Source organism: Ursus maritimus, unplaced genomic scaffold (genome assembly GCF_017311325.1).
Source record: "Ursus maritimus isolate PB19 unplaced genomic scaffold, ASM1731132v1 scaffold_23, whole genome shotgun sequence".
Lineage (NCBI taxonomy): Eukaryota > Metazoa > Chordata > Mammalia > Carnivora > Ursidae > Ursus > Ursus maritimus.
The window spans coordinates 8,127,279-8,152,749 of NW_024424786.1; the positions used below are offsets into that span (position 1 = coordinate 8,127,279).

Below are 25,471 nucleotides of genomic sequence, written 5' to 3' on the forward strand. Positions count from 1 at the left end.
GCAGTTCCTAACACCATGCTAGACCGTGCCTGCTTTCCCTGAAGAATAACACAGGGTCCAACTCAGACACTGACTGCCCTGGCGAACGGGGTTCCCAGTTTTTAAGTGTCCTGCAGATGTCCCTACATAGGTGTTAACCTGAATAAGGAGGTCAGCTGAAGTAAGCTCAGATTACCAAATTCAAATTGAGTTTATTTGGGAATCGCAGAGGAATTGCGATTGGGGAAATGCATGTCAGAGCAAGAAACGAGTGAGTCTGTTGAGGGTTTGGGGCAGGCTGTATTGAGGGACCAGGAGTGCAAGGGGGCATGTGAGGGTGCAGTGGGAGTCCAAGCAGTAAGTTCATGGGTTTGAGGATGGAGAGGGATTCTTTGCAGATGTGCACTGGTCAGGAGAGAAGTTTCTATATTCCGTAAATCAGACATTGATGGGAAATCAGCATCTCCGTTGTTAAGTGCCTTTCTTCTGAGGGCATGTGCACGAGATTCTCCATTTCCTATCCTCCAGTTCCACTGTAGATTGAAATTCTTTCACGAACAAAAGGAAAGGAGGGGAGTGAGCTTGGAGGGAACCTGAAATCTAGTGTCTGTTCCCACGATGTGCTACGTTCTAGAAGATAAAACAGACAGGAGCTTGCTGGGAAAATATCTGCTTACGGCACATGCCCATCCCAAGCATGATTTGTTACCAGGAGGCAGTGGGAAGAGAGGAAAGACTGAAGGGTGAGGCCGTGTCTGCCCCTCCCCCAGGGTGTGCTGGGTACAGGGCTTCCAAGCTGACTGAAAGCCAAGGTCTGGCGTTCTTTCAGGGTCACATCCCCCACCTAGAGTTTCTTTTCGCATACATTTTTTTGTCTCTGATGTTAATGAAAGGATGTTCTTTGTTTCATTATTTGCCTAATACTCCTCCTTGTCCTCCCTTACCCCCTCTCCTTTCCCACCCCCAGCCTTGAGCACAATTCTGATCAGCATTTGAGCCAATCCAGGCATCCCCAAATGTAGCAGTAAAATTGGCTGCCAAAAGAAATAGATTTACCCCTGCTGACGGAGTAAGACACCGCCCCCAGAGCTCTGGAAATAGATCTTATTCAAGTGCAAACATTGATAGAACACCTGCCAGAGACAAACGCCCTGACAGGCACCAGGGATATCCAACAGGGTGGGAAGCCTCACCCTTGAGTCTGGATGCCCGGAAGAGGCTTATAGAGGGAATCAGTACAGGGATGAAGGGTTTCCATGAATTTCTGCTTTCTTCTACAACTCTGGTCCGGTGGCACCCCTTGCAGCTCCCAAGCTGCTAGACATATTCCATCTGCAGAGGCCCAGAATCACGGTGGCTGTGAGTGGCACACCTGGTGAAAGCCCCTCTTCACCACGCACCACGTCACCTGGACTAATTATTTACTCTCCAGGAGCCAGTCGTTCCTGACTGCCTCATTCACAGTTATGTGGATCAAGTAAAGTCATTTCCAGCCCTTTTATGTCTGGTCTATAATGAGTGCACCATAACCAGCAGACACAGTGTTGTTGGTGTTTGGGGTTGATCTGGGCCACCAGGCCACCTCTAGCAAAGGTCGATCTACATAACCATCTTGTGGAGAGGAAGCGGTGGGGCTAATACTTCTGTTCTCTTTGTCCCGCTGCTGAAAAGCAGAGGCCACAGAGATGAGAGATTTAGCGTGTAATGGTCTCCTCTGGCACAAAAAGCATCTCCGATCACAACACCTTCCACCTGAGGTCCCAAGCATGTGCACACAGCTGCCATCCTGCCTGTGAAGGCCAGCTACTCCCCCCCGTTTCAAGTGGCTTTTTGGGGAAGAATGGCTTCCTTCCCATCGGCGCGCACAGTGCATGGAGCTGGGATGCGCTCACAGGTTACTTGCCAGGAATGACAATTTACCATACGGCCTGCTTGGCTCTGCGCATGTTGAAGAAATCGACCATGGCTCCAATAGCAGCAGGATTTCTCTTCTGCCTCTTTTTTTATACCACTTCCTTTAAACTTATTATTATATATATTTTTTAAAGCAACATGTGTATGCTTCAAAGAACCCATCTGTGCCCTCTGTCATTTGGTAGCTATGTTTGGAACATGGAATGATCTTGAGAAGCAGAGTTGTTCTTGCAAAGGAGGCCTTGGAACTTTCTGGCACCATAAATGATGCGGGGTTGACTTGACATGCTCCCCTCTCCCTGCTGTTCCACAGGAGCAAGACCCATCTTTTTGCAGAGAGGGGTGCTGATGTACAGGCAGCAACTGTTTCCAAGCTGGGACTTGATAGAAGTTCTTGCCATGCACAAGAATGTTAATAGTGATGAACTTGAGAATGTGAGCTGGGGGCCCGGGATCTGTGTTACTGTGAACTAGAGGATGCTCTGCTTTTCCACTCTAGCTCTGCTCCCAGCCTCGCTAACGAATGCCTCATTGCTGGAGGCCAGGACAACGTCCAGATTCATACTGTGGCATGCAAAGCCCTCTCTACTCTGGCCCTGCCTGCTTCTCTAGCCTCATTTCCTCCCAGCCTGTCCGCCACTCCCCAGCCCACACCAGCCTGCCTTCCTCTGCAGGAGACCTCTGCCTCTCACCATGACTCCGTACCCTCTTGCCCTCCACTCGCATTTCCGTTCCACATGCCACATCTTGCTGTGGGGTCGCATCTACTTGGAACCTTCCCTGGCTATCCCACCAACTTCCCAGATTATCATTTTCCTTCTTTGAATTACTTCTGACCTTTGCACATTCTGTTATCAATACGTGTGTAATTTAGATGTCATCTGGGATCAGTCAGCCCCTTAAGATCTGGAGGAGACTGAACTAGAACCCTGCCTCAGTCTGTTTGGGCTGCCATAGTAATAAATACCGCAGACTCAGTGGCTGATAAACAACAGAAATTTATTGCTCACATTTCTCGAAGCTGGAAGTCCAAGATCAGGATGCCAGCCTAGTCAGGTTCTGGTGAGCAGTGCCCTCCAGGTTGCAGATGGCTGACTTCTCACTCTGTCCTCAGGGTTGAACGAGCCACCTAGCATTCTGCACCATTTTTTATAAGGGCATTAATGTCATTCGTGAGAGTTCTGTGTAATGACCTAATCACCTCCCAAAGGCCCCACCTCTTAATGCCATCATACCGGGATTAGGATTTTCACATAGGAATTTGGGGCGGGGGACATAAACATTCAGACCGCAGAAAACTCTTCTTCAATTTGCAGAAAATCTAGTGCCTTCCTCATGATTGCTCATGTACCTTAGGTCCTCAAGGTCGCCTTTGTCTTTGAAATGCTACATTTGAGATCTTATAATTCACTCCGAATTAATTCCAGTAGATTAACTCACTATCCCAAAGAATATTTTGGTTCCCTCATGGGTGGATCCTAACAAGCCTTTTTCCTTACTTCCTACCCACCACACGTTCATTCATGGCCTTTGTGTGTGAGGCAGACTTTGCTGAAAATTTCAGAGGGATGGCGGGGGGCCTGATTTGGAGCAAGCAACTATTCAAGCCCGTTCACCACAAAACCCAAGTTTTAAAGCATTGCGTTGCCATGGACACCTTCTGAAACTTAGAAGAAATTACTTGGTCTCCACCCAGTCTTCCCATTTGGTCAAGTTCGAGGAGCTGTCCTGACTAGGGTGTAACAGTGATGGGGGTAGAAGGTGACATGAATCGGCTTGAACTTTAGGGTGGCTTTTGATGCCTAAATATGTGCCAAGCATTCTTTTTCATGTCAGCTGCCTTCAAGGCCTTTGAGAATTCCTTCTCCGTGTCCTAGGAAACTTGGCACAACCCTGCAGCCACTTGAAGGCTATGCCGCTCCCATCAAAGGTGTACCCCCAGGTCCTGACTCAGTGCAAAGAATCTGAGGATGACCACCCATGAGAAACCAGAACTGTCTTAGTTGATCCAAGACCAGGAATGTTTCACTCTGGGGATTGGGGCCTACAGATGGCTCAGAGGTACCCTAAGTATAAGGTCCCAGCCACAGATACTTGGTTGAAGCAGTTTCTCTTCTGGAATGTTTCTTAGGGAAATGAGTACTGTCTGCCAAAGCCTGGCTTGCCTCTTTGAAAATGTAGATCTCAGACTTTCATATGTTGATTTTTATCTGCTCTCTTCTGATACTTTCATTTAGATCCATCGATTTTCTTCATTTTTTTATTTAATTCTTTTTTGTACCAAAGCATGTTTCCTTTATTACAATGCTGAGTTCATTTATGAATTTATGTTCAGCAGAGAGGATGGGTAGGGGAACTAACATGCATTGAGTACTTATAATAGGCCAGACATTAAGCCCCATTCCAAATGAACAACTATCCTATTGGATAGTTTATTATTCCAAAGTTATCTGATGTGGAACAGAATTCTTGGAGAGATTATAATACTGGTCCAGTGTCATGTGCATGAAAAAGCCCATGTTTTATCCATTATCCCACACTGCCTCACAGAGAACTAAATTGCCTACCCAATTCAAGGTTGTACTCATGCCATCTGATGCTTTGATCAGTCTTCTTTCTATAAAGGCCCCGACTGACCTGAAAAATCTGTGGTCCAGCCCTGGGTCAGGGCAGTGGGGGCTCTTCAGCAGCTCCGAAGAGAATGTATCTTTCCCTTCTTGATGCTTTTTGCTTCTGTACTCCTTGCAAATTCCCTACCGAAGTAGAATGCTATAGCCATTCACCCTGTACCACTTCATACAGTTGCTGTGACTTCATCTTGGAACAAGTCTATAATCCATTTCCAGTCCTGTCTGTGGGCATGAAGACTCTCATAGACTATAGCTGGGATAGGGGAGTCCAGCCCAAAGGACTCCGTGTCTGCACCTGCAGAAGCTCTACCATTAGCTGTGAGTACTCAGCTAAAAATGACTTGGAGGGCTTACTGGATGCTGTTTGTATTCAACGTAGAACCAAGAGGTACCAAGATCCCATTGCTAGACCTCCTTATTCAGTTGTGCTGGCCACATCTGGTACCCAAATATAGACCCTGGCACTGCTGGTTTTGAACCCCACTCTGTGCCTTTGTGGGGTGAATATTTTCTCCAAACAAGATGGGATAAATTAACAGAGGAGCAGATCCTCCTAGTGCAGTGGAAAGTGCACTTCCCTCTGCCACTTGCGGGGGAGAACTCACCCCCTTCCTTCTCGCCTAGCTCCCAATCAGGGAATTGGGCCACCTTCTTCTTAACTGTATAAATTTTACAGTGCTCTCACACTAGCTCATGTTCTCTGTTTACTCTACAACCATCTTTCTTGCTCAGCCAGCAAGAAAAAGTTTAAAGTGATTGCTTGCTTATATGTAAAATGCTTCCAGACTGCAGACCTCTTTGGTGCTTACAGATTTGCATGGGAAGAGAAAGTTGAAAGCTTTATGAGTTGAAAGTTCAGACTTAACACAAGATCTAATGCTAGTCAGCGGAGGTTCCAGTGGCTTTTAAACACAGTTAAGTGGGTTTTAGCTGAAAGATATAACTATTTCATTATTTATTCATCTTTCAACTTTTAATGATTAGAAACAGCCTGCTTAGTAGTCTCTGAACCAAAGTTTCTGATCTGGGGAGTCTTACCCTTAACTCTTGGGAGAGGAGGCTGTAATATCTTTAACATATTACAAAGATGTCTGCTAACTTTATTTCTTAAACCACCCCAAATGAGGTACTTTATTTAAAGAGAAGGTGTATGTTTGTCTTTAGGTTAATGGTTTCCTGCTGGCTCTACAGAGGGAATGTATGATTTTATCCATCTACTGTGCAGAGAAGCTGGGCTTCAGCCTCTAAGTAATATCTATGGAGACAAGTTGTCAGGTGTTGAAGGAAAATGTATGTCTGAACACGTGTTTTCATCCAGGCCATAAGTTTTTTCAGTGTAGTTGTATTGGGTTCTGCGTGCTAGCAGGTCTCTTTCTGACCATTATAAATTACATCATTTTCTTGACACTGCAATCCTGGATTATGACAAACACCATATTAATACCTACCAGAAGAAATGCACACATAATAAGGTAAAAAAGCTTAAAGTCTGATATGGCCTTTAAGTTCCACACTTTATAGAATTAGAGTTGACATGGTTTAGCCCTGTGGAAAAGTAAAATTACTCATCCGAGAGAAAAAGGAAGATGAACATTGTATTTCTAATGAGCAAACGTATTCATTTCCTTTTCCTTCAGAATTTCTCTTTGCTCAAAGGCAACCTCGGGTTTTGCTGTTGGACTTTGCTGGGGTCATTAGTAGCCTAGATGTTTGTAGTAGTTCTACTAAATCTTTTGATTGGCAAACCTCCACAGACCCAATGTCTTGAATGGTTTCCTTTACCTCCTGCATGGTTGCAGTTCCTTCTTCTGAGACACTGCTATTCTCCTGAGACTGAATCCATTATTCTGTTGTTTTTGCATTTTAGGCTTCCAGGTCCTACCGCAAGGGTGTCCGCTGCAGGCAGCGAAGCCAAAACACGTGGAGGGTCAGCCACTGCTAACAACCGACGCAGCCAGAGCTTTAACAACTATGACAAGTCCAAACCGGTCACCTCCCCACTTCCACCACCACCACCAAGCAGCCACGAGAAAGGTAAGTCAACTTCTTGAGGGTCCTTTTTGGCATCTACCTTTACAGCAGATCCAGTTCCTTTGGGTGAGTTTGGTCAGGATTGGGAGTGGGGTGCAAATAGGATGGTGGGCATGGGCCACAGGACATACTTGGCTGGCAGGAACTTCGTTAGCAGAGGTATTAATGAAGTGGGGGAAATATGTTCATAGCTGCTAGCAGGAATACCTGTATTCATTTCAGTGGGGGCCCAGAAGACACCTGACTACAGAGAGAAGCCATACAGCATTTACAATTTGAAAAAAAAAAAAACTTTCCTAGAACATGCTTTGTATGGTAGATGGTTTTCCAGAAATGCAAGCTTCTTGGAGGGTGCGTTGTGTGATCTGATAAGGTTTTTACCCATCAAAAGTGATATGAGGGAAGTTAAAAAGAAGGGCATTTTCACCCTTTGAAAAAGACATGTGGGTTGGCCAAATGAATATCTTGGCTACATATGAGGAATATGCCACATTATTCTTGGTGTTCTGATGATGTAACTTTTACCAAAAGAGGATATGACTTTTTGCTATACGTAGCCCTGAGATTTTAGGATGGGGGGAAAGGTGAGTCGCGCTGTGCGGGCTAGTACACAGAAGGTAGTGAAACAAACCTTCGCTTGCTTCAGTCTGTGTCTCGTGGGACATTGGAGAAACTGAGTCAGCGTAGAAGGTGCTATGGTAAGAGGCAGCGCCCTCTTTCATTCCTCCTAGTCAAAGGGGTCTAGACTTCTTGAGGGGAGGAGGACATGCCCAAATCTCTTGAAAGCATTTTCTACCTGGTAGGGTTTGTTGTAGAAGTGCCCCTTACTCCCCCAAGACCCAGGAGAGCTGCCTCCCACTCCCTAAAGTGCTCCAAGAACCTGGACAGCCCTCCCACTGTGAACGAAGTCAGAGCCTGCCTGACTTACCCCTCCAGCCCAGGACGGCTTGGTTCCGTGGAGCTGTGTTTCTGCCCTTCCCCCACCTAGAATACTTGAGAAAATATGAAGGAAATTTTTGTATGGCTGACATATATGGCAGAAGGTTTTGCCTACAGGGCATTAGAAACCCTGCAACTAGCAGTAGGATGTCTCAGCCAGTCAAGATTCTTTGTGATCCAGCCCTTGGCTTCTGCCTTAAGGAAATCATTTTTCTTCTCTCTTTCCCCCTCTTCCCCTCCCTTCCTTTTCTTTTCTTCAACCATACCCAAGCGTGTTCTTTTCAAAAACGTGTTCTTTTCAAAAGTGTGTTCTTTTTAAAAGTGTGTTTAAATTGCAAAAATAATATATGCTTGTAAAATGGTACAAGTACATATCACATAAAAGTTCTCCTTTGCATGCTCCCTGAAGGATACTAATATAAACCGTCCTATGTATATTCTTCTGGAACTAATTTCAAAATACATTTATACACACACACACTATATATATATATGTAGATAGAGATATATAGAAAGGTGTTTTTTATATCAATAAATAAGAGCTACATTTTATTGAGTACCTACTGTGTGCCTCATTGAATCCCCCAACAAGCTATGTTGTTATCCCCATCTTACAAGGGATGAAACTCAGGCAAAGGGAGGTTAAATACTTGCTGAGGCCACACCAGAGATGGTAAGAGATGGAGTTGGATCTGGACCCAGGCGCCTTGGTTCTAGAACATGATTAATACTGTGCTTTTCCTGCAAGCAGAAAAGAAATGCTCAAAGCCTTGCCTATTGAAGGCTGGAGACATGCAGGTTGAGCAAGAGGGGGGAGCTAAGAGCATGTGGGGGACAACCTGTGCAGAGCCCTCTGCTGGGCCATCCCGTCCTTGTCCCATGGTCATCCGGGGAGAAGCTGTCATAAAAAAAAGTCTGAAGGATGGATGTGAGACCAATATCCAAAAGATTGAGAAAAGAAAGAAAAGTTCTTCGTGGATAGAACAGGGGATGATGAAGGGTTGGCAGCTGGGATGTTGTCCCAGAGCCTACCACAGATGGAGGGCCACTCAGGCAGCCCAGCAGGTGCTGGCTAGCTGTGCTGGGACGGCCACCAGTCTGCCCCTGTCCTGGGCAGGGGCTGCCATATGCACACTGAGCAGCCAGAGAGCCATCGCCTGTCAAAGATCAGTGGCTGCTACTAATGGAGGCATTGCCTAGGGAAGGACTGTGGGATGGGAAAAAGTCAGACTTATTTATTGAGCAGATATTATCTGCCAGGGACTTTGATGGTCACTGTGTCACTTGATCTTCACAAACATTCTGTGTGATTAATATTATTAACCCAGTTTTACAGATAAACGGGGCTAACTGAGATTTAGTCACTAGGCCTCCCTGGTAGTTGAGCGCTGGAATTCATATCGAGGTTCGACTGCTGGATTTGAACTCGGCTCTGTCCTGTCCCCTGGGAGGTCTACAGTGAGAATCAAGTAAGGTAGTGTGAGGATATTTTGTGAGCTGTGACTCTCTCAAAATCCACTGAGGATTCGCTCTCGGAATGATAAAAATAACCGCCTGCAGTTCCCGGTGCACCGAAGGGTGCTTTTATTTTCCCTCTCCAGTCCTGGAGAGCGTAGGCAAAGCAGGCATGGGGCAGACCCGGGTATTTTTAGACTAATGCTTTCCCACCATCCCGAGGTGACGGGACAGTGCGATTTTACCTTCAGGGGCCTTTGTATTTCCTCCTCCTTGCTCACGGACCCTGTGTCCTCCGTTGCATCTGACCTCGATTGCAGCTTATGAGGTGGCCAGATCCATGCAACATAGGATGTGTGGGGAGAGAAATAGCTCCACCACCTAGCCACGTGGGAGGTACACCAGGTTCCTGGGTGCCTAAGACAGCATCCCTCGTCTTGAGAAGTCTTGGAGAGACGCGCACTGGTGAGCAGATAAATTGTAGCTCAGTGTGGTTGGTGCTGTAGTTGAGGTACGGACTACTTTCAGATGAGGTAAAGTCCACGATATGATCTCATGACCTGTCCTTCTAGAAGCTTTCTTGTGAGTCAGCCAGGCCCTGAGAGCATCGCGTGCTGGCACTTCGCTGTCAGGTAAACCAGTTCACACGGTTGTGTGTGTGACCCACTGGGCCAGAATTCTCCTTCTAGGAATTGATCTAGTCACACCAGTAAGGGGGATGAGAAATTCAGTATTCTGTCAATAAAGGACAAAAATATTTCAACACCGAGTCCTGATTTTTTCCAAAAGGATAAAGAGGAGTAAAAGGAAATTTTTTAAATGATTTTTTATTATATTATGTTAGTCACCATACAGTACATCCCTGGTTTCTGATTAAAAGGAAATTTTTTAACAGGCAACTTTTCCAAAGCCCAGGAGCAGTTAAATCTTTGTGAGGAAATACTAAAAGATTCCTCTTAAAATCATGCCCAAAGAGGCAAATGCCCTCCTGCCATGACCAGATTTAAAATTTGGTTCTGATCACACTGAAGAGTCACCTGAGACGTCAAACAGAAGAGAAGTAATAGGTGCATAAAATACTTCACAGGGAGAAAAAACCTGGGGACACAATGTATTAGCTCATTCTGTGAGGTGACCAAGTACACGGCTGGTGTATAAAACCCAGGAGTGTCCCTGTACAGCGACATAACCATTTGTCTTCCTGAAGACTCACATCTCAGATTTTGCCTGTGAGGGTTGGAGGAAAGTCTGCAGATCCTCAGCCCTTAGGGAAGCCTGCTGGTCGGTGTGTAGTCGTCACTGGCGTGGTTAGGTTTGTCTTTGGCTCCGTCCTCTCGCTCCTGCGAGCAGCGGCCGGCACAGCATCACCTGGCCCGCGGGATGTGGTGAGTGGGATCCCCCGCAAGACGTCTGTCGAGGGATGGCGTGGAAGCACGAGCGCTCCTCACGTCTTCTGTTGTCTCCCAGCGGCCCTCGGGCTCCAGAGAAGAATCCCAGATTTTCGGGGAGAGGAAATAGCTGTCGTGTTCAACATTCGTGACGTTATCTTTTCCTTTGCATTCCCTCACGTAACATCCTCCGAATGGGGTGGCCCTGCCCACAGTCTCCTACATTTCTGAAGTGTTTGGTCCATCAGATGAGTTTGAAACGTTTAGTGTTCCTAAACTAAATTCTATGCAAATGGAAGCTGTTCTCCCCTGAGTGATAGGGTTTTCTTCATGGAGAAAGCATATCTGTATGATATTTTCATGGTACAAATCATCCTATAAAAATTGTCAAACAACACAAGTGTTTGGAAAGAAAGGGAGCTCTACATAGTCCCGCCTCTTGGGATTCACCCCTGTTTATCACTTGGTTTTTATTCTTCTGCGTTTTCTTTGTGCATATACTGTCACATTTTGGTAAATGTTTCCTCAGGCTGAGTGTATGCTGAGTACTATTCTGAGGGCTGTGTAAGTAATAATTAAATTCTTACAGGAGCTCTGCACCTGCACACACATACACTCACACACATTGTATAGGATTTAAAATCTCCTAAAGAAAATCAACGAATCACGGCCAGCCTTTTCATAGGGTTTTCTCTAATAACTGCAAAGCACGCCATTACATGAATTTACCTTAATATTTTTTTTAAAGATTTTATTTATTCATTTTAACAGAGACAGCCAGCGAGAGAGGGAACACAAGCAGGGGGAGTGGGAGAGGAAGCAGCAGGCTCCCAGCGGAGGAGCCCGATGTGGGGCTCGATCCCATCACGCCGGGATCACGCCCTGAGCCGAAGGCAGACGCCCAACCGCTGTGCCACCCAGGCGCCCCTACCTTAATATTTTTAACTACTTTCATTTCGGTTGCTTCTACTTTTTCGATGTTCTAAGTACTGACATTAAATCCTCGTGTCTCTCTTGCATGTATACACCGTTTCAGTGGAGTTGCTGCATAAAGGGTATACACGTTACAGCTGTTTTAACATTGCCAGATGTTGCTTCCAGCAGGTTATACCTATGTCTGTTCCCATCGACAATGGGTGAGAGGCTAGTTTCCCTACACACTTGACACCACTTCTGCTTTCACTCTCTTGGGCAAAAAATACTCTCTTTGAAATGAGGCAAATTACTTTAAGAAGCTGAAAGAGCAAGATCATTTGCTTAAAAACTGGCCCTTTTTTACTGACGTTTTGCTATGAGTTACAACTAGTGACCTCGTCATAGTCAGAAAGCACTTGGGTTTGAGAGCAAGCTGCCTGCCAACTAGTGTGACCTCACTCAAGACACTTAATTTCTCCAGGCCTCAGTTTCCCCTTCTGTAAAGTGAGTCTGAGGTCATCCGTCACCAAGCCACTGTGAGGTGTGAATGCTTGTTTTCGCTGGCCTTTGGCCTTGTCTAGTGGGAGCCCCATCAGTGCTTTCTGCGACGTTCCCTCCCCTGGGCCTCATTCTCTGTCATTTTCTTCCTCTTGTTGACTCCAGCCTGTCATGGGTAGGAAAGAAGAGTCAGACGTGGGTGGAGACAGAGTTCCACAGCCTTCAGCACTATGTCCTGTCTGAGTAACATGGAGCCATTGATTTGGAATCTCTGTAAACTTGTCACTTTATGGTTGGTGAAGCAAGTTATTTAAGTTAATGATTGAAAGAGGTAACCATGAAGAAGTTGCCCGTGGCCCACCATTAACCAGGATTCTGACCTAAAATTACAGATGAGATGGGATTAATTCAGTGGTCCAAGTCACACAGAAAAGAATACGGTTGGGTGCCTCCGTTTCCGGTTGTTTCTCTCATTTGTTTGTTTTGTCACTCCTTATGTCCGGCATCGGGCTTGTTGTCATGACTGAGGGGACTGAGACGCAGACGCTGCTTTCCAGGGCTGTCAGCCTCAGGGGAGGGGCAGTGCTCACAAGTCCTAGAAGAGAAATGTGCTCAAGGTCTTGAGGAAAAAGATGGACTTAGCCAGGAAAGCTCCAGGAAGGCTCCAGGAGGACTTGAGAGGAGTGATAGCATTTGCAGTGACGTCCACCTCCAGATTTTCATGGAGAGAAGGCGAGGGGAAGGCTGGGAAGGATCGATTCATCCTACTGTTTGGGTCCAGGTGTTAATCTGACAGGACATCTGTTGGGGTCACTATGTTAATAAACTCATGTCCTGTGGAGGACCTCCAGAGGGGAAACTTCTACAAGATCATTTCAGCGGTGGGGTAGGGCCTCCCTTGGCCATCAGGAGACCCCTGCCATTCCAGAGCTGTTATCCTCGGCCACGGACAGCTCTGGTGCCTGTCCGTGCTCAGTAGGTGGTAATCATCTCCGTTTGGTAATCGGCTGTGAGGTTGCCTTGAGCCTCCAAGCAGAAGCCATAATTGTCTGAGGGCTTAAAAAGGCAGCTTAAAGGTTTGAACCAAGGAGGTATTGCTGGATTTAAAGGAGTCTCTGGGGAGTCATCAGGAAGTGGAATTCAGTGAACTGTTAGTTCAGCCATTGAGGCTAGGCGGGTAGGACGAATTAAAAGCTACCAAACTTAGGGACCTCACACACGGCACTAGAAGGAAAAAACAGCCTAGCAAGTGTTTGAGAAGTTGTACTGGTCTCTTGGGCCAGACTAGAGTTACCTGGGGAGGAAATGTTGAGGGCCCGACAATTAAAGAGGAAGAGTTTACATTGAAGCAGACAACTGTGTTTGAGGTCTGGCCTTGCCAACTTCCCACAAGTATGTGCTCACTGGGGTGTCTGCTCAGGGTCCCCCTCAGAGGACCATCATAAGCCACATTTGGCACCGTCCTGCTCAGGATACAGACAGGAATCACAGGGCAGTGAAGTGTTTCTCTTCCATAGGAATGGTCCTGTTTACAGCAGTCCACATAGCCATCCAGGAGCTGTGGCTGCCCCCTCCCGTTTGAGGGACCACTCAGGTGTGATGGTACAAGACTCATGCAAGGCAGGTGCAAGAGTCGCTGTAGCTTAAAAGCACATGCCCCATGGCAGCCAGTATCTCTTGTAAAAGCACCATATGCACAACAACTTCTAGGCTTCCCGCAAGGATTAGGTCTGAATAGTAGTCACAGGACTTGGAGATTCCAAAATGTTGGTGTCCCCCAAGACGTATTTATACTTCATTTATAGCTCTTCCCAGTCCAGCTGTGGTGTAACTATCATGGGTCATTTTTACCATGAGCAATGTTGCCTAGTAACATAGCTGACATTCTATCTTTATCAAGTTTCCAGGGGAACAGAGTTACAAGGTTAACCGAAGGCTAAATTCTCATGCAGAAGGGGGAAAGATTTTGTTAATCCTTTTCCAACAGTAGGTCAGCTCACCTCTCAGACGTTCAGTTTATTTTTCTGTGAAGTGGCATCAGGCTGCCCTGGCCCAAATGATGGTAGAGAGTCAGATGCGAAGTATTCTCTCTAATTTTTGATATAGCACAATTCATATGCTCTGTCCTGGTTGCCTCTTCTGAGTGTGGACATCACTATGAAATATTATGACTTACTGCTTCCTGATAGCTGGAGCTTAGTGATGTTGTGGGTTTCACTTGCATGGTGTGAACAAATTGCCAAGTTCTGATTTTCTGAAATATCGTGTAGTCAGTTCATTTGCTGTCCGTTAATGGTGCCCTTTCATAAGTAGGCAGGTGGAGGTTAATGGCTTCTGCATAAAGGCTAGTTTTATTTTTTTTAGTTTATTTTATTTTTAAAGATTTTATTTATTTATTTGACAGAGATAGAGACAGCCGGTGAGAGAGGGAACACAAGCAGGGGGAGTGGGAGAGGAAGAAGCAGGCTCATAGCGGAGGAGCCTGATGTGGGGCTAGATCCCATAACGCCGGGATCACGCCCTGAGCCGAAGGCAGACGCTTAACCGCTGTGCCACCCAGACGCCCCGAGTTTTATTTTTTTTAATTTTCATTTCACAGCAGTTTCCTTTTGTTCTAAGCAAAGTATGGACATTGTCTAATTGAATAGAAGAGAGTCCTAAAACACATGGTTTCAGGTCTCCCAAATAATGCCTCAAAACAGTAACATTGTTCCCCTCCGACACAGTGCCTGCAAATTGACCATGTACAATCCAAGAGGGGACAGCATGGTGGGTCTCTGTTAATTCTGAAGCGTGCAGCTCAAGTCCCATGATCTGGTGGGACGGTACACTCAAGACTCTGGACTGTTGTTTTTCAAGGTGTGAATAATGGACCATGGACACCAGCATCCTTTGTGGTAATTGCTGGAAACACAAATCCTGAGGCTTTGTGAGCCTCGTCCTTCTAAGTCAGACTTCTCAATGAGAGCCTGGAAATCCACATTTTGCCCCTTAATATTCTTAGAGGCCTGAAATCTGAGAACCCCTCTCCCAGGAGGCCTTCTGGGTCACCTTGGAATGGGCATGCGGCCTTCCAACTGTCCTTCTGTTCTCAGCAACCACTTTGGAGCGCGTTGTTATGGGGAATGGCGTTAATGTGGTAAGACACCTAGACTAATGCCTGGCATACAGCAGGAGCTCGGTAAAGAGGAAACCATTTAAATTTGCATATATGTTTTTTGTACCTAAATTTAAAATTGTTCTCAGAGCCAGTAACTTATACTGGGTAGACTTACCTGCTTGCCAAGGTCTTTGTATCTTCTTTTGGTTTCATTCTGTTGCCTCACTAATCTTCAGTGAAATTCTTATTGTAATTTTTTTTTTTTGGAGAGTTGGGGGAGGGGGCAGAGGGAGAGGGAGAATCTTAAGCAGACTCCATGCCCAGCGCAAAGCGCTACATGGCACTCGATCTCACTACTCCGAGATCATGACTTGAAATCAGGAGTCAGAGGCTTCACCAACTGCACCACCCAGGTGCCCTTCTTATTGTAATTTTTTTTAAAATTTCAATATTACTTCATTTCAGTTGAGCTAATAGAAAGCAAGGAAAAGGATTTCAATCTCCTATTTAGCCTGGAAATACAAAAAAAGGAGCATCGCTGTGGGATCTAGATATGGTAGCAGAGATAATGCGATGCAGGGAGGTGTTTGAAGGGGAAAGTCAGCTCAGCCTTCCTCTGATTGGAGAATCACCTTCTGGCTCTTTCTCTGCTCGGCACTGGAAGAGCCTGAAATTATTTTATAAGAGCTCTATTCTATTCAGAGGAAAGAGGAAAACTAGTAAAGCGTCCCGGCCGTGTTCCATCCTCACTGTTGTCCTTAACCTGTAGCATTAAATTAAAGTCAGAATGAAGGTGAAGGACATGGTATCTGGTATAGTCTCTCTGGCCACCTTGGGAGCCATTTTCTGGATCTACTGTGTAATTCAGAAGATCCTTCAGAGGAGGAGATGCACCAGTCCTTCTAATGTGGGAAACGCATAACCGTTAATGCCAAGGCCACCTTTCTCGCAGAGAAGGAATAAGAAGGATAGAAGCGTGTTTGCTTTCCCCTACATGTGGATGTGTTTCAGAGCCAGTTTGGCTCTGCTATAGATCTGTTTCTAAAATACAATAAACCTGGCTTTTTGTAAGAGGACGAATGAGTAGAGAGAAGGAGAGAGAAAATAAACCATTTCGGAAGATGAAATATCTATTTGATTGGTTTGTGTCAGGAATAGAAAATGCCTCGTTGATGGTCATCCGATCTTCGGGGAATAAATTTCCGCATCTCTTTGGCTTCCATCTGCTGTGTGCAAAGCGTCACACGTATGTGAATTCAGTCTAATGTCAAGGATCATTGGTACAGGAAAGTATTTATGTTTCTGGGGGCTTTCATCATTTTTACCCAGGTGTCATCTGCAGTCAGGGCTTAGTTGTCATTCATGTAAATGTTGTTTTAAATATTTAAGTATTTGACAGAGTTTATTAGCATGGAAGATACATACATTCTGGGATAAATGCAATTACCTTTTCCCTGAGCACACATGGCCCCTATTCACAACGCACAGAAAGAAGACTGTTCTGTTGAAATGGACAAGAACAGAATGCCGGTCAGAACCAGGGGAGAGCTGCTGAGCAATAGAACTTGACAGCTAGCGTAGCTGCAACTACTCGACGGAAGTTGCTTGTGCATGCATGCGTGGCTGGCTGCTGTCTGTGCTGAGGACTTGGCATTCTCAGGCTTAAACGGACCTCATGGATAAGATGCCTGTTTCTCCACTGTAGCCCGCCTTCACCATTCTGTCAGTGTGTATCCCATCAAGATACCAACACATAACGCATCTGCCCGGGAACCTGTCTTCTCCTGATGAGAATGACAAATGAGGAGGTCCCGTGGAGAATATTTTCCAAGATAACGGTCACAAGACAGCCACATCATGGTAAGAGTGATGCACAGGCCATCTGCAGGCATCAGGCCGAGTTAATGGTCATGCTGCAGAGTGGTTCGTGCCAAGGCACTGTGGTCACGGTGTACATTCTTAGTCTCCTAGGAGCTCCTGTCATGAATTCTTTTTTTTTTTTAAGATTTTATTTATTTATTTGACAGAGAGACAGCCAGTGAGAGAGGGAACACAAGCAGGGGGAGTGGGAGAGGAAGAAGCAGGCTCCTAGTGGAGAAGCCTGATGTGGAGCTCGATCCCAGAACGCCAGGATCACGCCCTGAGCCAAAGGCAGACGCTTAACGACTGCGCCACTCAGGTGCTCCACCTGTCATGAATTCTTAGCTGCAGCCATACTGATTCATGTGATTAGCAAGGCTCCCTGAACTTTGTGGCTATTTCAGATACTAGCTGCTACTAACTGCTGTTGGAAATTAGTGGCCTGGCCTACTTCCGTCGTAAGAGCAAAGGTAAAGAAGGCCCCTCAACACCTCATGCTCTCTTTGTCTTTTTCAAAATGAGAGAATCAGGGCATTTTTATGAAATGTGAAACGGAGCGGGGAATCAGTGACTTATAATAACTCACGGGTAAAGCGGTTTTATAAAACAACTTTGGCTCAGGACCGTCCAGACATTGAGTCTCTGCTGCCCCCTACTGCCCATGTTGTGTATATCGTGTCTCTGGGTAGACTTGGTTTCCAGCCTGACGCTCTCAGGGCACTCTGTTGGGGAGGATAATGACTTGAGATTGTCCAAATGTTCTCTTCCAGACAGGGTCTCCCCACATTTGTTTCCTCAGTTTGAGAGAATGCGTGTGGATGGAAGAAAACCCACGTAGTGGGCATGATCCAGTTCATGCGGCGTGAAGAACTGACAGCAGGCCCGAGCTAAAATCATCTCCGCAGGGCCATCCACCCCCTCCCTTCAACAGCCACCAGCTGGGGGATTTAAGAATCCGGGTTAGCCCTGAGAATAAGAATCTAGGAAGGCACTGGTTGATTTTTGCTGCAAGAAGCATTCTGCTAGATTTGGCTTTATTTTTAACTCCCATGAGACCTTCCAGTATGGAGTGTGTGAGTCTGCCTCCTGTTGCATTCATGTACTTGGAACTCAGTCTTTGGTCTTTTTAGCACATTATTGGGTGCCTTCTAGATCTCCAGCATCATGCTAGCCACTAAATACTCAAAAGCGAAAAAATCCATCATCATCTTTGCCTTCATGGAACTTAGTCTGGTGGCAGAGACTGATATTAAGCCACAGATAATCTCATGCGATTTTTGTGTTAACTGCTTTTGAGAAGAAGATTAGGTGCTATGAGGGAGTATAAAGGAGAGATGAAGCCAGTTCTGTGGACAAAATAGAAGCTCATCCAGGCAAGACCCAGAGACGACGTCTTCAGGGCTCCGCTGTGCACAGAACACCCACTCCCTCACACAGTGGGTAGAAACAAAGGATGTTTTAGGAAACAGTTTTATAGACAGAGATCAGTGTCCTTTTAGAAATCGAAGTCTATATCCTGGGTGAGGTTTTTTGTTTTTTTTTTCTCTCTTTCTCTGGTCACAGAGAGAACTAAAAAAATTACAGGGACTCAAACTTTCCTTGCATATTTTTAAAAAGAATGTATTCACCTTGGCCTTCTCACAGTTAAACAGGGCCTTGTGGGAGTAGCGAATTTCCTGACCTCCCAGGAACAGAAACAGAGGCTAGATAGTCACTCACGGAAGTTACTAAAGGTGGGGTTTCCTGTATTAGCAAGTAGACTGGGGTAGATAGCCTCTAAAATCCCTTGCAGAGGGAGGACTTGATTATCCTAGGCAGAGCGTAGAGTTGGTCTGATTTTACTGGGTTCTGGAGAGTCCTGGTGAGGACACCTATCCCTCACAGTTGATTAGCGTTCCCAGAGGCTCGCCTTTGGTTTGGTTCCTTTGCAGGTATTCATTCATTCCAGAAATGCACCTTATTCCGGACCGTGCTGCTTCTGTTCTAGGGCTCACCTCTGTGCTGAACAAAGGAAGTTGGTTTTATGTAGATAATGGCTTGTGTACCGATTGTGATGACTTCCTTTCCTCCATTCACATAGTTGGGGAAGATTTCTCCCCTAACTTGAGATAAGTTGTGTAGAACTTGCCAGGCTCATACTCTGAGGCCATCAAGGAGGCCACCGGCAAGGATGTCTGCCCAGGTAAAAGCAGTCGTGACGGTTCCTGGGTGAGAAGTTATTCAGGGTGGTTTCAGCCACTTAACGCTTGGATCCCTTTCCTTGTCCTCTCCTGAGAAGAGCCGGATGTAAATATCTTAAGGCAGAATTATTTCTAGAACTCTGTTTTACATACATGCTGTAGGGGGCAGCATTCATTAAGGAAAGGCGGGGGATAGCCCGTAGAGAGGAAATGTTTAGACCTTATAGGGAAGAAACTGGGCCCGCTTGTAAAGATTTCTGTGCATCAGAGATGCTCATTCTCTCGCGTTCTTCTTATACAGACGAGATTCTGGCCCTTTGGTAATAACACTCCTTACGGGGCCAGGATCACCTTACCACATACGAAATTTATCTGGTCTGGAGTCCATACCAGTGAGCACCTATGCAGGAGAGTGACTTTTCCACATAGGACGCATGTGCTAGGGCGTGGATTCCTACCCAGATCACCTGACGCCAAGCTTGTGTTGTTTTAACCGTGTTCTGAGCCATTGCGGTGTACCCACCCCCCAATCAGAAATAGTGACTGTTTCCCCCAGAACTGCTTCAAACCTGTTACTGCCCAGGAAATCATAAATAGTAGTGAAACTTGTGGGAGCTAACCTTATTCTGGATCTTCCAGCCTTGAGAAAGTTGGTGAAGCGGGTTGTGACTTGTTGACCTCTATCTCCCCAGGCCCTAAAAATTATGGCTTCGAGTAATAGGCACGTATATGCAAGCCCACAGGTTGATGGGACAGTTCTGCTGAGGTGTGTCGGGCTCGAGTGATCTCCATGGGGCTGGCTCACACATCTGCGGCCCTCTGGGCGTCTGCTGGGTGCTGGCTGGTCTGTACTTGCCCTTAGCAGAGATGTCCCTGCTTCTCTACCCTATCTTTGATTCTCCAGCAGGCCGGTCCAGGCTGTCCTCATGGTAGATGAGCTCTGAGTACTAAGTACTCAGCCCTTTGAAGCCTAAGCTCTGGAAAGGGATACTGGTTCTCTTCTGCTGCGTTCTGTTGGCCAGAGCAAGTCACACGGTCCAGCCAGGTACATTGAGGGAGCCACATTGCAGAGTGTATGTGATACCAAGACGGTGGGCACCCGGGCAGTGTTTGCAGTCAGCCTACCACAATAAATAAGCTGGACCCCGTGCATATGTGTTAGTGATGGATTGATTTTACTTGCCAAGGTAATAGTCCATATTCATGGAGAGCCATGAAATTGAGACTCCTACTCTGAGCTCATAAAAGATAGGCCAAGACACACTTGTCTTTTCCTACAAGTATGGGGGTGTGCAGCTCTGCCAGTTCTGAGTGGGGTGAGTGGCTGAAGAATCCTTGCTTACTCCAGCCCCGCAAAAGGTCTCTGAATAGCAGAAGTGAGCCCCGTTGCTCTCTGAGGCCCCCCTCTGGCCAAGCTAGGAACTGCTTGCTGCTCAGGACTGGCAGTGCGTCAGCCCGTTCTCAGGTCTCTGGGGTCATTGGTCTTCAGATACCCATGCTCCTCCACTTTTTCTTTGCCATGCTAACTGGTACAAGTTGTGTGATGAAGGTCTGCAGGCCATACTGGGGTTCAGGACCCCGGGAGTCTGTTCCCAGCAATTCCATTTGATGGCCATGTGACTTCGATGGTGTGACTTCCGCATCTCTGAACTTCCGATTCCTGAGCTCTAAAATAGAAGTGAGAGTAGCAGCAACCTCATACAGTTACTGTGAGGATTACATGAGATGAAACATATGGGGGGAAACCCCTGAATTATGTATGTCATGTATGTCGAATGCATGAATTAATTCATGAGTGTGCACAGTCTAAAATGACTTCTTATGGGCAGAGTAACCATGGCAGCTGGACGCAGAACCCCAAGGAACCAGTTCTCTTCTCCCGCTCTTTTGCTTCAGATCAAAAGTCTAACGTGCCCATATAACCACATCTTGCTTAGCTATGTCTCTCGTGGATAAACTACGGTGAAGGATGTTTTTGAAAACCAAAGGGACCAAGAAACCCAGAGTGACCTTCACTAAAAGAACAGCTTCTAGCAAATGAACACTGACATAGCTTGGTTATCTTAGAAATGGGTAACCTATTGATTCTCAAAATCCCCCCACAGCCACTCATTAGGGGAGGGGAATTCAGGATGGAAGTATTGATTTAGACAAGCAAACATAATGGAAGGAGCATTTGTTAGGTTGCCGTTTTTATTTTACATAAATTGGTTACTAGAGTAGAAGAAAGAAGATACATCTTTCAGCAGGGGTTTGAACAAAAGGGTATTTTTAAACAAAAGGATATTAGCCAACTTAATTATACTCCTAAAGCAACGTAAAAGGTCATGATTGATGGTTTTTGCACAGTGTTGTGGAACAAGGGCCCCTTTGATTAGTAAAGGACTTTTTTTTTCCTGAATGTGATTCTATCTTTCCTTTTGTTTGTCTATCATCCTTCAGTCTGCATTCTCTGATCTTCTTAATGCATCCAAAACCACAGTTTTAAATAACCTGCTGCCCGACTCCCGGGGGTGGCGCCTGGAACATCTTTGGACAATAAAAGAAAAGACCTTGTAGCTGAACTAATGAACAGTCCCAGGAAAAGGGTGGAGTGCCAACAATGAGCGCGGCAGTTTCTGAGCTCCCTTCCGTCCGAGCATACTAAGACGCCAGGGCTCTGTCCTCGGGGTTTGGTCAGCCTTAGTGGTCATGTCTTGGCAACCGAAGTAGCCACCGCTGGCCAGAAACTGACCAGGACTGTTCAGTCTCATTAAGGAGACCATCAGATCACCTTCTGGCATGAAACGCTTCAGAAATCATCAAACAGCTGAGGTTGAAGCTGGATTCCTTGAAGTGCTTCCAGAGGCTTTGGCATATCTGCCTTTTGGATGAGCTTAACTAAACAGAGAGCTTTTCAGGTCTGGTGTCTGGGTGGCAGGAACTCCCTGGGCACTGGGAGTCACACTGAGGTGGGGGTAGGAAGGGTGGGAAGAGGGAGTTGGCTCTTCCTGGCCCACTGCTTACTCTCTCCCTTCTCCTTTCTTTTTTTTTTTTTTTAAGACTGTTAGAGAGAGAGAGAGCATGAGGGGAGGGGTGGGGAGGGGAGAGGGAGAAGCAGACTCCCCACTGGGCAGGGAGTCTAATCTGGGCCTTGATCCCAGGACTCTGGGATCCTGACCTGAGCCGAGCCGAAGGCAGATGCTTAACCGACTGAGCCACCCAGGCATCCCTCCCTTCTCCTCCTTTAAGCTGTTCTTGCTGTCACTCTCCCATCTGAGAAGGTAACTTCCCAACACCTGGAGGACCAGATGTTTTCCAGAGAGCAAGTCTGTAGTTAATTACAAATTCCTCTGTATCCTTTAGGTCAGCACCATCCAATAGACCTTTCTTCAGTGGTGGTAATATTCTATATCTGTGCTGATACGCTAACCACATGGGGGTATAAAACACTTGAAATGTGACTGGTGAGAATGAGGAACTGAAATTTTAATGTATTCAATTTTAATTAATTTAAGTGGCCACACGTGACTAGTGGCTACAGTATTTGGCAATATCTCTGAATGAAGCCTGTTATTTAGGGGCCCCTCATGGCTCAGTCAGTTAAGCATCTGACTCTTGATCTCAGCTCAGATCTTGATCTCAGGGTCATGAGTTCAAGCCCCACATTGGGCACTGTGCTGGGTGTGGAGCCTACTTTAAAAAAATAAAGTCATTTAAAAATGGCTTCCTTATCATGAAAGACCAAATATTGTTTGATTCCTTTTATATGAAATACCCAGAATAGACCGATCTATAGTGACAGAAAGCAGAGTAGTGATGGGGGTCAGGGTCGGGGTCAGGGTGGGCCTGCAGAGAGGGGCATCATGAGTGACTACTCATGTACTCAGTGGCTATGGAGTTTCTTTTTCTGTAAAAAATGTTTTAAAATTAGATTGTGGTGATGGTGGCACAACTTCATGAATATACTGGAAATTATTGAGTCATACACTTTAAATGAGTGAATGTTACAGTGTGTGAATTATAGCTCAGTAAAGTGTTTGGTTTTTTTTTTTAATAGTTTGCTTTCCTGCCATATCCAAGTAGATATTCTGAGCCTAGCTCTGTTCCTACCACATAGTATGGGTGGTAAATACCTACCCTTCCCCGGGCCTCAGTTTCCCCTTGATAAAATAAGGGTGCTGCCTTTGCCTCAAGGGTAGCAAAGAAGAGAATTTCTGGTTCTACTTTCCTTGCATCTTTATAACTTTATTCCAGGTCAGGTAGTATGGTCCTGAGGATAGAAAATGTTTCCCTTTTCTCTGGGAAACCCAGTTCCAGGAGAGCCCCAGGCAGTAGACAGAGCTTTGAGCAGGTAGTAAGATCGCCCTGCTCTGTCCATTCCCTCTGGAACAACAATGTTAGAGAGCCTTTGGTGCTGGTCTAGGAATTTTCAGTAACAGCTAAGGTATTTATCTTTTTGCGTTTGATCCAGATAAAAAGATTCGTAATTTTGCTTTGTCAGTTGATCTAATGCACCGGGATGGCTTTCCATACCCTCAGCTAGCAGATTCCCAGGAGGCAAGGTGGAGATTCCTGGTTGTAAAATGTCTTGCAGTTTTTCATGGTGTGTGGTTTATGGGGATCCTGTGGAATTTCTGGAAGTACATTCTTCAGGAGCAGGCTTGAGCTGGTCTGTTTCTTCTCCCACTTCTCATTGGGGCTTTTGAAAACAAAGGCCTGTCAAAGGGTCACAAATCAGTGACATTGGAGGAAGTAATTGTTACTATTACCCCCCCTCCTCCTCTTCATTGCCATCATAAAGCCTGTAATGCGGCAGCAAGCAGATGTCATAAATGCCTGCCTTTTAAATAACTTTAGAGCCTAGTTATTTCATGGAGGTCAGGGGATGGACTGTGAACTTAACAGAAAGGAAAGGGACGTTGTGACAATGCAATGATGGTAATGGTACCTGCTGGTTATTAGGTATTCTTTGGGGCCTGGAGTTATTTTGGGTACTTGGCATGCTGGCCTCATTTAATCCCTCACACCAGGGAGTGTCAGTAGTACCTTCTCCATTTTAAGATGCAAAACCAAGGCTCAGAGGTAAGTCAGTTGCTTACATCATGCCTCTGATGAGGCCAGAGTTGAGATTTGAACGAGGATCTGCATGATTCCAAAGCTGGTATTTTGCTATTATCATATGACCGGGGCGCCTGGGTGGCTCAGTCGGTTAAGTGTCTGCCTTCAGCTCAGGTCATGATCCCAGGGTCCTGAGATCCAGTCCTGTGTCAGCTCCCTGCTCAGAGGGGAGTCTGCTTCTCCCTCTACCCCTCCCCCCTGCTCATGCTCTCTCTAGAGCTCACTCTCTCTCAAATAAATAAATAAAATCTTTAAAGAAAAAAAAAACCAGTTTGGTTCCTACCATATCTCACTTAAAAAACAACAACAACAACAACAACAACATCATATGATCATACAAACCAGCTTTGACTAAATTCACTAAACACTGAGCTCCTTTTTGTGCCAGGAGTTATTTGCAAAACTTATTTACAAATCAGTGCAGCAATGACCAAACCAGCAAGTGCCAGATGAGTGGTGAATTAACTACACAGAANNNNAAGAGTGTTCTAGACAGAAGAGCATGCCCCAAGGCTAGGGGGTAAGAAAGAGCACAGCATGATCGAGGAAATGGAAGTGAAGTATGTGTATGTGTCCATCTGAGGCAAAATGACTTTCTCAATTCTACCCCACAAAACTGGTGCTAGACAGAGTTCTGTGAGGGCAGAGAGCATGCTGTCATGTCCAGTAAACCCTTGTTGAAGGAATGAATAGTAGCCGAAATGGAATTAGAACCCAGTCTCCTGAATCTGTTGAGTGTTCTGTCCAGTCATGTCACTCAGAGAACCCTTGGACAATTTGCAAATTGGCCTTGGACAATGGACGCCTATAGTAGTGTGATTTATAATAAGAAGTATATATGTATTTGGTCTTTGTCCCCATTTCCAGCACAGAGCTCCTAAAATTCTTGGAACTTGCTAAGCGACGAGTGTGATCAAGGTGTCATTCTTGATGCTAATGAAGTGACTGGCACCACACCCAAGGATGGGAGCTGGTGGCAGTGGAGCCAGCCGTGTGACTGAAGGGTTGGAACTTTTAGTCCCACTCACCAGTGGCCAATGATGTCATCAATCATGCCTAAGCAATGAAGTCTCCATAAAAAGGCAAAGCACACGATTTAGATAGCTTAGAGGTTGGCGATGTGGGGAGAGTGGTGTCATGGAAGCACCATGCCCTTCCCCTTGCCTTTCCCAATGTGTCTGTTCCATCTGGCTCTTCCTGAGTAATGTCCTGTTCTAATAGTCTGGTAATCTAGTAACCAAAAAGTTTCTCTGAGTTCTGTGAGTTGCTCTAGCAAATTAGTCCAACCCAAGGAGGGGTCTTGGGTACCTCCAATCTATAGCCAGTTGTTCAGAAGCACAGTTGTTAACTTGTGCTTTCAACTGGTGTCTGAAGTGTTGGGGTTTGTGGGGGGCAGTCTTACAGGACTGAGCCCTTAACCCGTGGCATCTGATGCCAACTCCCGGTAGATAGTGACAGAATTGAGTTGAATTGGAGGACATC

The 25,471-nt window shown here is 45.9% G+C and overlaps 1 protein-coding gene across 2 annotated transcripts in view; it reads left to right on the forward strand.

The window, feature by feature from the left end:
• The window catches only part of NAV2 (neuron navigator 2), a 383,478-nt gene that overhangs the window by 171,669 nt on the left and 186,338 nt on the right, over positions 1–25,471 (forward strand). For both annotated transcript variants that reach the window (XM_040638895.1, XM_040638894.1), the window contains exon 6: positions 6,391–6,557. In XM_040638895.1, the coding sequence (XP_040494829.1) occupies positions 6,391–6,557 (167 nt within the window). The remainder of the gene's footprint in view (positions 1–6,390; positions 6,558–25,471) is intronic.